The following is a 17,575-nucleotide window of genomic DNA, read 5'->3' as shown; positions in this document are numbered from 1 at the left end:
CTCCCTTCCACCCCTTTTGCAGTTCTCAGGCCCATAAATCTATAAATGCTACAAATAAAGGCCACTCAAAATCAACTTGTCAACATGTCTTCATTGTAGATGCTCTCTGCCTGTCATGGGAGATTTAGCCTCTTATCATTTCCTATAATAACAAGTATATTTTAAATAACATTACTATATTCTTCATGCTACCAAAGTTACAAATAAACATGGCATAAAATGAGGTAATGTTATAAGTAAGACACAAACTGAGCTTTTATACTTTTTATTGGATCTAAAAATAAACAAAATAAATGAAGGCAAGTATTTAAGTAATTGAGATACATAATTTTAATGAAAGAGGTGGTTCATCATTTTGGCTGAAGTACACAAATACTAATTTAGAACACAGATTGATGAGAAATCACCATCAGACTACAGACTGCTGTCTCCTAAATACTAAATGAAACAGGACTGGACAAGATGGATGTGTAGTGGCAGATTGACCACCTGGCTATTAAAAAGAGAAAGTCAGAAACAAAAGCATCAGATGAACATTTGTGTCTCCTAGACAAGGATACAAAATATAGAAGATTCTTAACAATATATCTATGCAAAATCAAATAAAAAAAAAAAAGAAAAAGAAAAAAAGAAAAAAGAAAAAAATTAAGAACAATGCCTAGAGATCTAAAAATACGAAAGAAGCTATAGTTTCACCTAAATTATCATTTTAACACAAGACTAGAACGCTAACAGCAATACCCTCTAAATCTTTCTATCTCTAAAATCTAGCTCCCTCAGATTATAATATTCAATTTTTATTGTAAGTGATGCTTTCCCCTCACACACACACAATTACTTCAAGTGGAAGTGAGGTGGAAAATCTGCCTACACTACTTTATTAGCTTCAAAACTTACCTTTATATTCTACTTTTCTTTTCAAAAGCTGCAGGGCTTACTAGCATGTCATAAAATGTAAAAAAGAAAGAAAAACTAATTAATTCTCCTGTCACATTTACCGCTCTATCTATGAGGACCAACTCTAATAGTTTCATATCTGTCAACTCACAGAAGTCCAAGCATTTAATTCACATTAAGGCTCATTAATACTTACAATACCATAGGAATATCCAATAATTTATTCTTTCCCCTTTACAAATGAGGTACATTTTAGGTCATCACAGCAACATTTTTCAGTTTTTCCTCCATAAATAGTAGATGATACATTTCGGAAATACCTGTTTTAGAAGCAATGCCTTAATTATGCAAATGCCTGTGCATGTACACATGAACACATTACAAGCAACAACCTGTCAAAGAGGGACAAGTATCATGCTACACTACACATGTCTGCAACACCCTAATAAAATTGCTCATGGTCTCCTTCGCCACAAAAACAAGGTGAAGTTTCAGGCTGACAAGGCACTCTGCAAGGTCTGCTATTAACATGCTATAGAAACAATAATCATTCTACAACATTATGTCAGCAATGTTTGCCATGATTGAAGAGAGACAAATTTTACAGTCTTTACCACAAGTAGGCAAAAGGGGTTTGAATTTCACAGATCCATCTGAATGTGGGAGGAAACCTAGTTCAAGGAAAGTGCTTTCTGGTTTCCATCAAGGAGGTCATCAAGGCCAGACCGCCAAGTAGCTGACAACACGATCTACTAAATGAAGAATTAAATTTGCTCCAAAGCAGCCTGTAATACACTGCAGATGCAAAACCCAAAAGCTATAAAAATTACATCATGCCACACCAGGAAGAAGCAGAAAAGATCAAAGACACTGCCAACAGCCAAGTTAAAGGTCACACAATAAATGGAGCTTAAATGCTGTTATACAGCAGTTCCTCAAGGATGTCCAGAAGGGATGGAGGGACGTCACCTAGAGCTAAAAGTTCCCTCCCCAGCTCACAGAAACCCCAACCAACACTCTTTCCTGACCTCAACTCTATTTACTGTTTCAGCTCTCATGAAGGCCAGGGAAAGTTTTCCATACCACTACAAAGACCTTGCAATTTTCTACCTATAACTGTGGTCAACCTCTAGTTCTTTAAATCATAATCACCATGACTCAATAGTCAACTTCTTCATACAAAAGAAGAAAGACTCCCTTTTCCTCCACAAGCAATCAGAAGAAAATCTACAGCACATCAGACCATTACAGTATAACAAAAACATTCAATAGAGAGAGCACCAGCTAAGCTGCTGTCCTGGCAACCTACCACTGAAAGAGAGTTCCCACACCTCTCCTCTCTGCGCTACCGCTCATATGTTCCCACCACCTTACCCACCCAGGCCTGTTCCTGCACTCCAGTCTCAGGCAAAGTCACTTCCAGGACCACCCTGAAACAAGATAAATCTCACCAAAAGCACGGTGCAGCTTCCTGCAGAACAAGCTTACAAGTTGCCACTCTAGCATGGTCATCAAGGCTACCAGTTTAAGCACATGGAACAAAGGGGGAAAGTGCTCTATGGGAAAAAGAAGTGTGGAAAAAACTTCCTTTCAGCAACAGCTTTCTGTTAGGGAAGTTCAAAAAAAGTAACACCTATCCAGTCTTTCAGACACCAACATAAGGCATTCAAAGTATCTACAATGAGCTTTTCTTTCTAATTTCAAGATCATCTCCCATGCTATCATACAAACCACTGTTTTAACTGTTCTAATAATTAGCTATCAGAAAGGCTGCTGTAGCATTATTATTATGTAGTATTACCCTCCCAGTTTCCATCACCCCAAAGCTCAGGGACAGAGAGCCCTGGTTACATGAGTGCTTACTTCCAGGGAACTTGAATATACCCTTCTTTTCAGTTCTGATGCTTTTATACCAATTCTCTGTCTGAATAACACACTTACTTTTCTGAATGCTTAGATTATTTTTCTAGTCTCAATATTCCAATTATTTCTACATCCACAAAGATTTCCCAAGGAGGACAGCAGTGGAAACACAAGAAAGAGCTTAGCTTCCAGCCCGACTTGACAACTTGCAACTGAGTCAGAGAGCTGCCTGCGCCACCACCTCCCCCAGACACAGCTTTGCCAACTGGAAATGTCACCACTCTTGTCATTTTCACCTGCCAAAAGGCACAGAAGAAAGGTCACTGAAGTGACTAGCACTTCTATCATTTAAGCTTCTTATGATCAATAATCAAAAGTCAGATGTGATTTGAAGAGAGGCTGCAGGAGATGTCAGCCTTCAGTCAGAAAACATCTGGGAGGCAGCAGCAGTTCTGCTGGTACACGTGCAGACACAAAAGATAAACAGAAGGTTTTACTGCCAGGAAACCATAAACAGGTATTTCTTGTTAATGTAGGACTTCTCCACTGCTGTGGCAAAGCAAGCTCCAGAGGAAGGCCTTACAGAATATAGCAATGAAGATATCTGTCTTCATCCCTGACCTGCAAAAAAGACAGGTCTGTTCAAAGATGTTATTGCAAAAATGCGTAGGGGTGCTCTGACAAAAGTCTGAAAATCTTTTGTGAAAAGGCAGTATTCACTTCTCAGTACTACCTCTCTTCCAATGTCACAGATTTAAGTGCTGAAGTACTTATTTCCTTCAGCACATACAGTTAGGGATGTAACACTTCATGAAGTATTTAAAAGGGAAAAAATGTAAAAGCAGGTGCTTACTATTACAGCACAGAAGCAACTATAATCCCTAGCAGAGATATGTTTTGCTACTAATTTCTGCCTAAGGTGAGATTTCTGTAATTTTCCACTGAAAACTGCAATGTAAATTACTGCCAAACCCTCCATCACCTCAGCAAATACTGATCACTGCAAAAAGCCAAAAGTTAGGCTTTTAGGAGGAAATATCTGATCATACTTCACCAGCAAAACCTGCTGATATCACAGCTTCTTTAGAGCTCTAATACTGTGAACTCAGTGATACTGTTATACACTCTTTATTGTTTGCTTTTATTTAATTTTAAGTTGTATTTTCAAAGAAAATAAAAAATATAAGTCTAATCAAAACATCAAACAAGAGGTTTCCAAAAATAATGGCTTGCAAATCCCAAATTGATTTTTTCAGAAATATAAATAAGTTTCAGAATTACAAATAAGTAAAACTAAACACGTAATTTCTTGTTTGTGCAATGAACTTGTTTTATGGTATCAATTTATTTTCATTGCTTCAATAATATACATTATTTGACTGAGGTCTTATTTATCTACACTCAACTTCCAATCTGTCAGTAATCCTTAAAAACTAAAAGGCAGGATTTTCTGCACAAGGAATGGTCAAAAATCATCACCCCCAGAGGCCAAAGAGTGAAGGACTCAAAGGCCATGGAAAAAACCCCAAGTAACAGAAGAGCAACCCTAAAATACAAAAACACCATATGATACAACAGATGCTAGAATAATCCAAAATTTGAAGTCTCAATAAGAAATGTTCGTGTCTAGGAAAAATACACATCTCTGCACTTACCACAACACCCATCAGATTATTTTCTTGCTGTAAACATGTAAGCCAAAATAGCAGTGTCATGAACTATTGTGCTAATCAAAACAAGATGCTATTTCTGAAGCTTTATAATAATTTGCATGTCAACACTTAATTATTTGATCACTGATCATTATCCTAAACATTATCAGCCACTGGGTTTTATCAGTGCAGTTTGGAAGACAGACTACACAAATAGAAGAATACACATCCAAGATTTAAAAGAGAATTCTTGATCAATGAGTTGTGTGGCATTTCGGTTCATCAAAACAAGTCCAAGTTCAATATTTCATAACAAAGAGCTCCTTAAGGTGAGTTGGCTGAACATCTCATCTTTCCAGAAACAGACCTGCCAAAGTACAGTTATTTCTGCAAATTTCTCAGAATACCAGAAGCAAAGACTACACCACTTTCCAACTGTCTTTCCCAAAGTAAAGGGCTTCCAGGATTACAATCACCAAATGATTTTCATGACTATGCTAGCCAGCTGTGATAAATTCCTGCTTGCTGCTTGCCTAAGCAAGACGATCAAAACACACGGAGAAAAAGTCTTGCAATAGTTTTCTTCCAGTTCTGTTCACAGAATCATAGAATATCCTGAATTGGAAGGGACCCACAATGATAACCAATGTCCAACTCCTGGCCCTGCACAGGACACCGCAGGAGTCACATCATATGCTTTGAGAGTGTTGTGCAAACACTTCTTGAACTCTGTCAGGCTGTGCACTGACCACTTCCCTGGGGAGCCTGTTCCAGTGCCCATCCACCCTCTGGGTGAAGAGCCTTTTCTTTATACCCAACCTAATCCTCCCCTCACTCAACTTCAGGCTGTTCCTAGGGGTCCTGCCTCTGGTCACCACAGAGATCAGCGCCTGCCCCTCCTCTTCTCCTCACAAGGAAGCTGCAGACTGCAATGAGGTCTCCCCTCAGTCTCCTCCAGGCTGAACTGACCAAGTGACCATAGTCAGTCCTCATATGCCTGCAGCCTCTAAGCCCTTCACTGTATTTGTGGCCTTTCTTTGGACACTCTCCAATAGTTTAATGTCTTTCTTGCATTGTGGCACCCAGAATTGCCCCCAGCACTTGAGGTGAGGCTGCCCCAGCTCAGAGTAGAGCGGGACACTCCCCTCCCTTGCCCAGCTGGCTGTTCACTGCAGCAGGCAGTCCAGCCATAATCAAAGCAAAGCAGAGAAAGTCAATACACTTAGGACATTAATCTGCTCTCACACAGGCGATAACAAGTCCATTTCTGAAAAGCCAACAGCAGAGTATTGGCATGGCATCCTCACACTTTCACATTATAAAATGCTAAATTGACTTTTCATAAATAACAGAGTAGCTACAAGAGAAGTCTTTAAAACGTTGCCCTTTTACATAGCTATATTAGGTTATTAGGCCCATAAATGGGAAAGGAAAGATAAAATGAGTTTAAAAAAAAAAGTTTCATCCCTAAATTTCTCTAACAGCCAAATTAATAATAAAGGAATCTCTGCAGCTTCCACAAGGACTTGTATAGGATAAATTGCTTCTGATGCATTTTTACTAACAGATTCTAAAACTCTGGTATAGAAAATGGGGCAGGGGGAGAAATTCCCAACCTTCAATATGTCCTCACCTTACTTCAACTTTTTGTTCTTACTGCAAGGAAAAGAAACAGTTCAAGGACATTCATAAGATGATGAACACAGCAATCCCACAAGCAACAACAAAGGAAATAATTTGATCATTAATGTATTCCGTAATCATTTCAGTATTACCCAATGCACCCAAGAGAACCTCTGAAAATCAGAGAATCTGACTTAGCTTTAAGTTGCTTGGAAGTGAAAACAACAATCTGGAAATATAACACAGACTCAATACTGTGACTTTCAGTAAGAAGCTGAAAAGTCACATTGGGAAAGTTTCTCATCAGCCATACAGGGACCAAGTATCTCTAATGGTTAACTTCTGCAGAAAGCAACCACATTGTCCCTAGATCCATTCCTACACTCCATGTAAAATGGACTTGAAGAATCACAGTTGCTAGTATTTCATAAATTATACTCCCTTCTGTTTCCCTGTATTGGATTTCTCAGTGCTGTGACAACCTCAGAACTGATAATCTAAGCTAGTATCCCAACTAAAAATTGTCCAGCAACACCCAGGAAAGCTGCAGTGTATACAGGCTTAAGTTTAAAGCGAGCCATCTCCAAAATATTCCTGCATCCTCTAGATATTTGTGGCTCAACAACTTTTCAATCAATACCTTTCAATATATATTTTAGATTTTAGGCTATTCTTGTCTGGATGGAAGTGCAGTGCCAGTATTTGAAACATTCTATGCAAGAGACCCACAATTTCTCTGTGCATTGTCTGAAAGTTCACTTCTTTTGTCTGCTTTAAGCTGTCTACCTGCAAAATCCTTAATATAATCTAGTTCTTAACCTGAAAGAACCAGCAGATAGCATTTCTCTATTCCCTTCTCCATATCATTTAACAATTTTACAGAACTCTCCTGTATTAACTTTATTTTCACCCTGTCTTTCCTTGTCTCAAAACCTCTTGAGTCCTCGGACAGTCTGCACTAAGATCATGCCTGCACCTTTCTTCCTGCCTTCTCCAAGAAGTTTGGTTCTTCTTGAGATGCTGGGACCAGGGCTGCATGAGCTATTTGATATTACACAGAAATGGGTAATGTGTCTGTGCAACCACTTGCTTTGTTCTTTACCCCTCTCACCTTAGTTCTAACACTTGATCAGCTTTTGTCTAAGCAACAATGTAGCATCTTTATAGAGCTATTTACTCCCCAGTTTTTAGTTTTGAATGGTGAAAGCCAACTCTCAGCACACTGATGTACAAAGAAAATCAGTGTTTGCCTTACTCCAGAAAATTAGGGCTGTGCACTGGGTTTTCTTTAGTATCACACAAACATCGCAGATGCATTTTTAAGATATTCATGTAGGAGTAATTTGTATTCACAGCATTTAAAAAATATGCTGAACATTACAATGATGGTCTGCTTCTTGTTCAAGTCAAAGAAAATTACAAAATTCAACGAAGATCCTACATACATACCTTTTAATATACCACAGCTTAGCAAAAAGAAAATATATCAGACTTGGTTTCATTCTAAAAACTCCAAACCACTTTCTCTAATATTCTTCAGCAAGGCTGATGAGCAGAATCTAAACCTACAAGAATATACTAACAGTGAGAGCTAGGACCTATGAAGCTACATCAAAGCTATGTAGAATGACCTATGAAGTATCATCAAAGAACTCTTTGAGACATATCCTAACAGTGGAGTGAGAAGTGTAGACCCCTGCTCAAGATATCAGACTTTCTAGCAGCTACTGGAACTCTGCCGAAGACAACCTGTGCCCCAGGCAAAAGGCCATGACCTGGTGCTGCCCCTTTGCACAACAGCGAGATCTTTGGGGCCAGCCAGGAGAGCAGACACTCAGAGACACTGCAGGAGCCAAGGGCACAGCAGGAGGACCCCAGACCATGACACACTTAGACAGCAAGAGTATGAGAGCTTAGGGATTCAGTTGTTCAGGTCCCTCCTTGGAGGCATCCAGCTCAAGCTGGCTTTATCTTCTGTACCATGATTAAGTTGTTCTAAGAAACCAGATGTCTCTGACTCTGCTATGGAAAACCTGGGGTCAAGCTCACATGGGAAACTTGTCTGACTGAGTGTGAATGTTGTGTGAAGGGAGTCAAGCAGAGCATGTATTGGCTCACTGGAGCTGCCCTCTGCAAAGGGGCTTCAGTGCCAGCAGTGACAGCCTCAGGTGGTGGCAGTGTACCCTGGGTGGGGCACTGTGCTTCCTGAATGATCAGACAAGAGGAAACTTAACCCTGTCACTGGAGTTTTTCAAGACATGACTGAACAGAGGAATAAATAATCTCACCTAGGCTCCCTTTCCCACAAGGGGTTGGACCAAGTAATCTTTCAAGGCCTTTCCAACCAGGGCTGTTCTAGGATTCTGAGCCAGTGGCACTGGCCCAGGCAGCTTGCTGTACAAGTGGCATCAGCTGAGAAGGAAAGGTAAAGTAGGATAATAGTGCCCTACATAGGGTTTGCTTGCCGGTAAGTGTATTTTCTCAACATCCAAGAGGTTGAACTGAGCAAAGGAGCACTCTTAAACATATACAGCAGTTTAAGTAAAGCAACAGACAATAACATCAACAAACTTTTGCAGGGTAGTGTGATTCACTATTACTAAGTTAAATGAACTTCCCTTCAACTGCTTGTCAAAAGGGACAAAATCACTGAAGGGAACTTTTATTGCCAAGAAATGGTTCCACAACTGCACAAGGGAGATGCCCACATGATACATGACATGAAATATTCTCTCTTTCTGCTTTGCCTTGAGAAAAGCTTACACTATTGTGTAAGCAGCAGCTGTTCAGGCCATTTTTCCACTACTTTTTTTCTGACAATATCTTTGCCCAGTAAGATTTGGCTGCTGCTTACCCTGGCCTTCCTTTTGTCAAAAACCCATCATCACAACTTCATTCTCTTTCCACACTCTGTCCTTCTCTTACACTTCTCTTCTTATCCCCCCTTAAACCCCAAAACAAGCCATGTCACTTAAGTGATGTGTCATTTATGACTTCAGCATTCACTCTACCAACAAGTCACAACAAGAATCACCACAAATACCAAAACCAGCATATAGGCAGGTTTTGAACAAAATGCATCAGGATTAGCATGGGTCTGCAAATCACGGCAGCTCTACCAAAGCACCTGTGAGTGGGAGCCTCCTAATTCTTGTCTTACAGTACAGCAACGTAAAACCAGGCAAGTAATTGATCCTATGAAATCAGGCTCCGACTTCTTAACACACGCACACAACTTCAAGTTATCACCACTCCATGACCAGAACGTTGCAATGGAGGGATACAGGCTCTTTAGGGAAGACAGGCCACAAGACATGGAGAAGGAGTCGCTTTTTAGGTCTCACTAAAGGAAAGGCTGAGAGCTGGGCCTGTTCAGCCTAGAGAAGGCCGGGGAGTCAGGGTGGTGCCATCTTATCAAACTATAAAAAAACCTCAAGAGAGAATGTAAAGACGACCGAGTCCGGCTCTCTTCAAAGGTGTAAGCACAGAAATACGTAAGAAGTGAAAAACCAAGAGGATCAATACCACAAGTGGCAAAACGCACGAAATCAAGTGGGTGTCACTCAGAGATTCCAGACCGCGTCCTGCCACTGTCGGTGCCGCAGCCCAGCTCCCCTCCGCACCGAAGGGGCTCACCCCACGGCGTCCCCTCCTCCGGCTGCCGCGGCCAGGGCAGCCTTCGGGAGCGCACAGACCCCGCGCAGCACCCAGCGCCAAGCCTGGGCAGCTGGGGGTGCTGAGCGGCCCCGGGGCAAGGCTGGGCCGGGCCGGTCACCCCACCTGCGCCAGCAGCGCCTCCCGCTCCCGCTGCCGCTGCTGCCGGCTCCGCTCGCCCTCCGGCCCGGACGCCATCCGCACAGCCCGCCGGAAGCCCCGCAGCGCCCGTACGGCAGCACCGCCGCGACACTGTCGTGAACAGCGGCCCCGGCAATGGTGGGGCGGGGCGGCTGTGGCACCTCCCGATGGGGCTGCGGGACACGGCAGGATGGCGGGGACAGCGGGGACAGGCGGCCACGGGGCACAGCGGGGACCTCCCGGAGCCGGGTTCTGGTGCCGGGCCCCTCAGCCCCTCTGCTCTCGCCGGCGTCCGTCGCGACGCGCTCGGCTCATGACAGGGTTATGGAATCATAGAGTATCCTGAGTTGTGTAGGATCATCGAGTCCAACTTCCGCATAAGAGCACCCCCAACAATCACACCATGTGCCTGAGGGCAGCGTCTAAATGCTTCTTGAACTCTGTCAGGCTGGTGCACTGACCACTTCCCTGGGGAGCCTGTTCCAGTGCCCAAACACCCTCTGGGTGAAGGGCCTGTTCCTAATGCCCAACCTAAACCTCCCCTCACTCAACTTCAGGCTGTTCCCTTGGGTCCTGTCTCTGGTCACCACAGAGATCAGCGCCTGGCCCTCCTCTTCCCCTCACAAGGAAGCTGCAGACTGCAATGAGGTCTCCCTTCAGTCTCCTCCAGGCTGAACTTACCAAGTGACCTCAGCTACACCTCATACAGCTTCTCCAGTCCCTTCACCATCATCATTGCCCTCCTTTGGTGACTCTCTAACAGCTTTGTGTCTGTCTTAAATTTTAGCACTCAGAACTGCCCCCAGCACTGAGGTGAGGCCGCCCCAGCTCAGAGCAGAGCAGGACAATCCCCTCCCTTGCCCGGCTGTGATGCTGTGCCTGATGCCCCCCAGGACAGGGTTGGCCCTCCTGGCTGCCAGGGCACTGCTGCCTCATGTTCAACCTTCTGCCAACCAGGACCCCCAGGTCCCTTTGTGCAGCGCTGCTCTCCTGCATCTCATCCCCGAGTCTGTCCATATATCCAGGGTTGCTCCATCCCACACACCCAGGTGGGTTCCTCACACCTTGCTCAGAGCTAACCAGCCTCACAAGTGGAGGTCACAGCAAATGCCATGTCATGGCCCAGCAGCTTATTGGAGCCCTGTGCTGCTTGACCAACAGGACCACACAGTCCTGCAATGGGCATTAAGAAAATTTAACCTGCCCAACCATCCAGAAGACTCTCCAGCACTCACACTCACACCACCTGAGCTGTCCCTGGCAGCTACACACACCATAGTCAGACGAGGTTTCCATACCACCTCAACCTCAGGTTTCCTGTAGCAAAATCTCAGATGTCTCAATCCTTAAAATCGTTAAATCATGGTACCACAACAAAATAACAGTTTGAGCTGGGTGCCTTCAAGGAGTGACCCCAAACCTCAGTGCTCTTATACCCTCAGAAGCACAGTCCAAGCAGAGTCATGTCTGGAACCCTTGGCTCCTTCCATGTCCCTGAGGGTCTGGGCACCTGGCTGGCACCACATGTCCCCGTGCCCTTTGCCAGTTTCACGATCTCTTGCCTCAGGCTGAGGCTTCTTTCTAGTGCTCAGCCTGCAGCTGCACACAGAGCCCTAAATGTAATCCTCAGCAATGGGATACTGACATCCAGGCTCATCCCTCCAGCCAGGCTGAATTCCCTTATGCAGGCTCTGGCCTGCTTGTCCGGACCGGCATTAATGAGAGCAAACAAGAGAACATGGCCCAAGATGCTCACAGGTTCCAGTGCCGTGCAGTGCCCAGTGCTCCCCTTTGCCATGAACACCTCCAGGTGATCTTCCAGACACTTTCTAGCCTGTTAGCAGCCAGTTCAGTGCATCCATGCTAGACTGTGACCTCTGCAATGTCAGGGTGCCAGCTGCTCAGAATGTACCTGGGTGAGCAGAGGGAAATTCAAAAACAGGTGTGTTCAAGCACTTGAAAGTTGCAGTTGGCCAAGAGTACTTGACAGGGCTTCTATGCCTCTGGTGAAGCAAATTTTTATCTGGGACCTAATTTCTTTGGGATGAGATCAGAGCATTAGTAATGTGACAACAAAAGTGTCCACAGCAGCCAAGAAATAACATTCTTTAGGCCAGGGTCTGAGTGAAGAGCTTGGGTAATTTGTTAGCTATTTGCATGGGACAGTATGCTTTCAAAGTGATAACAGTAATTTAATTATCATCTCCATGGTGGTATTAAATGTGTAAATTGAATTTGCATATTTGTTCAATTTATGCTGACAGTTAACAGCATCGCAAGAAAAACCTGTTGTAGATCACCACTAGGTGTAGAATGGTAACTGATAGACTTTCATAGGCACCATTTGGAAAAGCAGCATGTGAACCTCTTCAGGGAGCCATTTACAGAGCAAACAGATGGATACAGAAGATGTTCCAGCAGGATTGACTAATGCTACTTTCAGTCCTTGGCTATATGCAACAAAGTACACTGCTTGAAAGAGGAGAAGCAAGAAAAGAGCATGTTTACCCCATTAAGAAAAGCCTCTTCTCTGATTGTGATGTGCTCTTCTCACCAAAAAATTGGTTTCTTTCCATCCCAGTGCTACCACTTGTTCCAGGCAGCCAGCGGAGTATCTCAAGTGGGTGCTCTCTAACTCGCTCAGCACACAGCCAGGCATATGGGCTTAATAGATTTGTATTAAATCTAAACAGAAAATTGATAGTCTATGAGCTGAGCCAACTATTTGTGACTGAATCCGTTTAGGAAGCATTTGAAAATGAGAACAGCAAGTCTGGAACCTGTGGCATAGCGTGAATAGTGACAGATGTGGACAATTTGGGAGTGAGAACAGGGAATGTATTTTCTACAGCAGAAAGTTAAAGATGAAGAAGAGGATTCAAAGCACGAGGTGAGCTCTTGCAGTGTTAGGTGCTATTCTTAATACCTGTAACCCTCCATGTCATCATGTCATGTCATTAAATTAAATTAAATTAAATTTGAATTTAAATTAAATTTGAATTTAAAACAATTTTCTAATATTCCTGGTTTTAGGAAAGAAACTATGATGCAAATACACTCTAGAATCTCAAAAACTGAAGAACAGTAAAACCTAGCAAGTTATTTCTGAGAGCTGCCTTTAATTTTGAAGTCAGCCATTGGGGAAATGGTGACATAATTTAGTTTCATGTCCTCTTCTTGTTCAAAAAAAGTATTTTCTTAAAGGAAGCAGGTAAATATTAAAGTTCAGCCTTATTTCTTTCAAGATATTAGTATGTCTGAGATCTCCTCACATGCTCAGAAATCTTCAGTGAGCCTAGAGAGCTACTTCTTGGTGTACCATTTTTAATGGTTGGCTGGGCACCTCTGTTCAGTTGTCTCATTCTCTGTGCCAAAATTAAACAGGCTAATAAAACAGTAATGCCTTGGAGATACTGATTTTTGATGAACCCCTTCAGGGAGGAACTGACCTTTCCTAGTGAAGTATTATCTTTCATTTAATGGCCCATTTTACAATTTCTCTGAAAGAAACTGGTGACTCTTCAGCTGACCTGTGTTACAAACCTCCATGCTTCTTTCACTTCTTGCCTTCAACTCTCAGCTTGATGTTTTATTTTTATTTCAAAAAGGTTAAAAAAAAAAATCTTCTCCACTCAGTGTGATCCTGTGCAGTTTTCTTTAAACAAGAGGCAAGGTTTCACTAAGGGAAAAAAGGTTCTTTTTTCCTGAGAATACAAAATCTTTTTCCACCATTATTCTGGAGAGAATTTCTTACCTCAACAACACAATATGAAGTTCCCATACTAGAGAAAAACAATATCCAGTAAGATGCTGGTAAGAGGACAGAAAGGGGACACACCCCAGTCAAAATGTACTTAGTTTCAGTTAATTCTTATTCTGTTCATTTTTAAAACCACCTCGTTTTCAGTTGCCATTTGAACTATCGAGCAGTCCTTTACATTCATTTCTGAGGGATTACTTAGACTCAGATGGGAATTTTCATTGTCTTGTCTCAGAAATGAAAATGTCATTCCTTGGAGAAATTGCAGCAGAAAAAACCCTAGACAAACAAAGAATGATGCAATTACAGGGAAAAGCGTGCTTCTTTCATAGAAATTTCATTATGTTTACTCAGGAGAAAATTAAAGCAACTGTGTCTAAATTCAGTGCCATAAAATGATGGAACACCTCACCCAAAAATCAATGCAGCAGCAATGCCTGTGTTATTAGTTGCTCTTGCCTGAATTGTGCTGTGAGTGCCTCAATTGTGCAGTGAGCACCTGAAGTGAAAAACCAGATGATTTTCTACTGTCCATCAAGAAGAATGCTCTTGGCAGCAACAAAAGAGCCCCAGTGACATTGAGGCTCCTGACAGCCTCGCTTGGAAAGGAGAGCTCAGCTTGCAATGAGAACAAATGAGGAGGCTGTGGTGGATCGAACAATGATTCACTCATTGTTCCATATTCAACAGCAAATTGCGAGTTGTCTGCCCCTGAGCAATAGTTATTTTGTTAATTTCCTCAGCTTCTTAGGAAAGAGATGATAATTTCAGCCGTAGTTCAGCACACCAGGGGGATGAGGTTTAGAAACATCCATTTATTTTCCCTCTCCTCACCCAAGTTTCATGACTGTAATGAAGTGAATCCTTCATCTGGGAAATTCTCTAGTGACAACTTGGCAGTTCTGGGCTAGTGGTTGGACTTGATGGTCTTAGATTATAGGTCTTGTCCAACCTAAATGATTCTATTATTCTACTAATAAATGTTTTGCAAGGTAGCTGTTACACATGTGAAATAGCTCATCCAGTTAATTTATTGGGAAGCTTTTACATGCTTTATTTGTTTGGCTTTATTTCCTTTGAGAAGTTGAAAACATTTTTATCAGACAGGAAGCTCACAGCAGGGGTAACACTTGTCCTGTCCATGATTTGCTGACACCGGTAACACACCTTTGGGGGAGAAATGACTACATCTTCTGGTGCCTGCTCATCTTGGAGAGCTCTAGAGCTGCACATGTCAGGAAGCTTCAAATCAGCTACTTTGAAAGTGAGACACAAATACTGACTCAAGATCACCTGGCTGGGGCAAGGGATTAAAGCCCTGAGGCTTTCATTTGTCAGTCCCTATCATCAGAGCAGTGTAATAGTAACTAAAATACTCTTAGAGTTTCAATGCAGTGCAATGGGTTGGTTTGGGTTTTAGCATACTTTTTTGGGTAAAGCATACTTTTGGTTCTTAAAGGCAGGCCAGCTCCAGAGGCCACGTTCTAGCATAGTCCCACACAGTTGTATCAGCCCATTTGTTGCAAGAGCAGCAATACCTTAAACTGATATTAGAGACACTGTAGAGAGTAACCACAGCCTTTGCCTGGTTCTAAGACCTTATCCTTTTCTCCTGCAGTGCTGTAGCTCAGTCCAGTGCACGCTCACATGGGCAGCACACAGCAAACTGAAGGGAGCTCCATTCCAGCTGGACTATAGACATGGAGTATTGCAGGAGAATCTCCTCCTTTTCACTGCAATACAGAGAATAAAAAAGTTGGGAGCATGTCTTTTTCTTAACAAAAAGGTGAACACTCATGGGAAAAAAATTGTTGAGGACCAGTGAAGTTTTGCTCCATGGAAAGGGCTCCAAGGCACTACAGCACTGTGACAATAATTTGTACAGAGAATTTGACTGCCACAGAGAGTGTTCATAATTGTCTCTTTCAGCAGCAACTTGAACAATTTTCTCCTCTCCAATTTTCACCCCACAATTCCTGAAATTGCTTTTCATTTTCCTTTGTGTTATACTACTGTGTTTAGACGAAAGGGCAATTTCATATCCAATTCTTGTCTTAGCCCTTGACCCAGAAATAGCTGTAAATACTGAGTAATATGCCTGACATCCCAAGTCACTGTCTTTGTCACTGTTCTTGACAGGAAACCCTCTGACAACTGTGACACTACCAGCTTGTCTTGCAACTCACCTCATTTTGAAGCACAAAGGCCCTCCAGGCCCCTGTTGATGCTAACACACAAGCTACACTAAGCAAGCCTATCTTCAAGCATGTGCCACCATGCTGGATACCACTGAGCTGGAAAAGAGACCATAAGTGGGAGGTCACTGGATTTCTTTTAGTGTGCTATTTGGGCTCTTCTGTCCTAGAAGTTTCAGAATGGGAGTCCCATAGTCAAGTTCCATTTAATATTTCCCCATGATTTCAAGCCCTCACCCTGCCTCTTCTCAGAAGCATTTTGGGGAGCTGCAGACACAGGCAAGATATAAACACATCCCTGCAGGGTGTCCTGCCAAGATGGTGGATTCAGCAAGGAATTGGTCACACAGGAATAACGTCCTATTATGAAGTCTTTATGCCTTGTAAAACCAAGCACTTTTTATCCAGGGAAGATGGGAAAGAAGTGATTTATGACCCTATGTTTCCTCCTGCCTGTTCTCCCAGGAGACTACTTGACATGTCAGTCTGAAAAAGTGGATCGACTCAATTGAGAGGATTATCTGGAAAGAACAAAGGTGAGGCAAGAACTCTGGCCATCCTAACAAACCTCCTGCCAGGGATCTTGGAGTGATAAATCTAGCTGTGGCCTGCAAGCAGGTTCCATGTCTTTCAGGTTTTGTAAAAGAAATGAGAGGGAATGAGAGCAGCACCAGATTGCACAATTGTGTTTATTTTATCTGCAAGATGTCAACAGAAAGAGATTAATCTCAGTGATTCCTCTAATTTAAAGCATGCAGATAAACTACATCTCCACAATCAGCATTTCTTCATTAAAAGGAGTTGGTGCAAATGTTTTTTACTTGAGAACACCTTCTAATTTACATCCTTGTCACATACAGCCTGATACCCAAGAAAGCCTGAGACTCAAGAAGAATTCACAATAAATAAACATTTTTTAATTTTTTTTTTAGTGTATTCTCGATACTCAACTGTTTGGCCAGAGGAAATATATCCTCTCATTGTGGTAGGTTGGTGAGAGGCATTGATGAATTCTAAATAAAACACCCTCTGAACCTTCCTCAGAATATGGGATGAAGAGTGAGGAAAGTGAGATGTGAAGTGAGTACAGGCAGCAGAAATCATTACAATGGCAATTAAAAAAAAAAAAAATAGGAAGCATTCCTCAAAGAAACCAAGTTCTCTTGAAGGGCATAACCCCTTAACAGAAGGGTCATGTAGAAACTGCTAGGGACTGGTTCTTATGATAAATTAAAACCAGCATCAGGCTAGTTACCAGATGGGCTACTTACTAAAGGGCTTTATGTCAAAATTTCCCAGTCTGAGATGCCTATAATAGGCCCAGAGATAAATAAACTGAGGAGAGGATTTGAATGGGAAATATAAAGTATTGGTATTTTCAAGGACTCGCAAGCATGTCATTACTTATGAGTCAAGAAGTTATTTCTGTATAGGCAAATTAGGAAATGTAATGTGAGTGAGAATTCAGGGGCCATGAACCAGAGAGGAAATAAGTACATAAAGAAAGATGAAAAGATGGATGGCACATACAAACAAGTCCTCAGAAAGGGATGCTGTGCACAAAAAATTGATTTACACGGGAAGAAAGGGGAAAATACAGCAGATTTGTGTTAATGGAGATGACAGGAGAATGTGTAAAGATTACATACTGTGCAAATCACTTTTGGAAACTAAGCAAGAGGCAAACAAACCAAAAAAAAAAGAATGAACAACCTCTTCTCTGTTTCTTATCTTTGCCATATTTAACTAGAAGAATAAGGCAGTGTGAAAATCTGGGGAGCTTTGAAATT

The 17,575-nt window shown here is 42.3% G+C and overlaps 1 protein-coding gene across 2 annotated transcripts in view; it reads right to left on the bottom strand.

The window, feature by feature from the left end:
* The window catches only part of CWF19L2 (CWF19 like cell cycle control factor 2), a 61,714-nt gene extending 51,818 nt beyond the window's left edge, over positions 1-9,896 (bottom strand). Inside the window, exon 1 of one of the 2 annotated variants that reach the window (XM_014257632.2) lies at positions 9,816-9,896. In XM_014257632.2, coding sequence (XP_014113107.2) covers positions 9,816-9,887 — 72 coding nt within the window. In that variant the 5' untranslated portion in view covers positions 9,888-9,896. Of the gene's footprint in view, positions 1-9,560; positions 9,661-9,815 lie in introns of those variants that run through there. The other variant, XM_088052192.1, reaches the window with a different exon arrangement.
* Between the last annotated feature and the right edge of the window lie 7,679 nt (positions 9,897-17,575).

Source organism: Pseudopodoces humilis, chromosome 2 (genome assembly GCF_049639895.1).
Source record: "Pseudopodoces humilis isolate 2021_Gansu_Grassland_sample_001 chromosome 2, ASM4963989v1, whole genome shotgun sequence".
NCBI classification, from domain to species: Eukaryota; Metazoa; Chordata; class Aves; order Passeriformes; family Paridae; genus Pseudopodoces; species Pseudopodoces humilis.
This window is presented reverse-complemented; position numbering and strand designations above follow the sequence as displayed.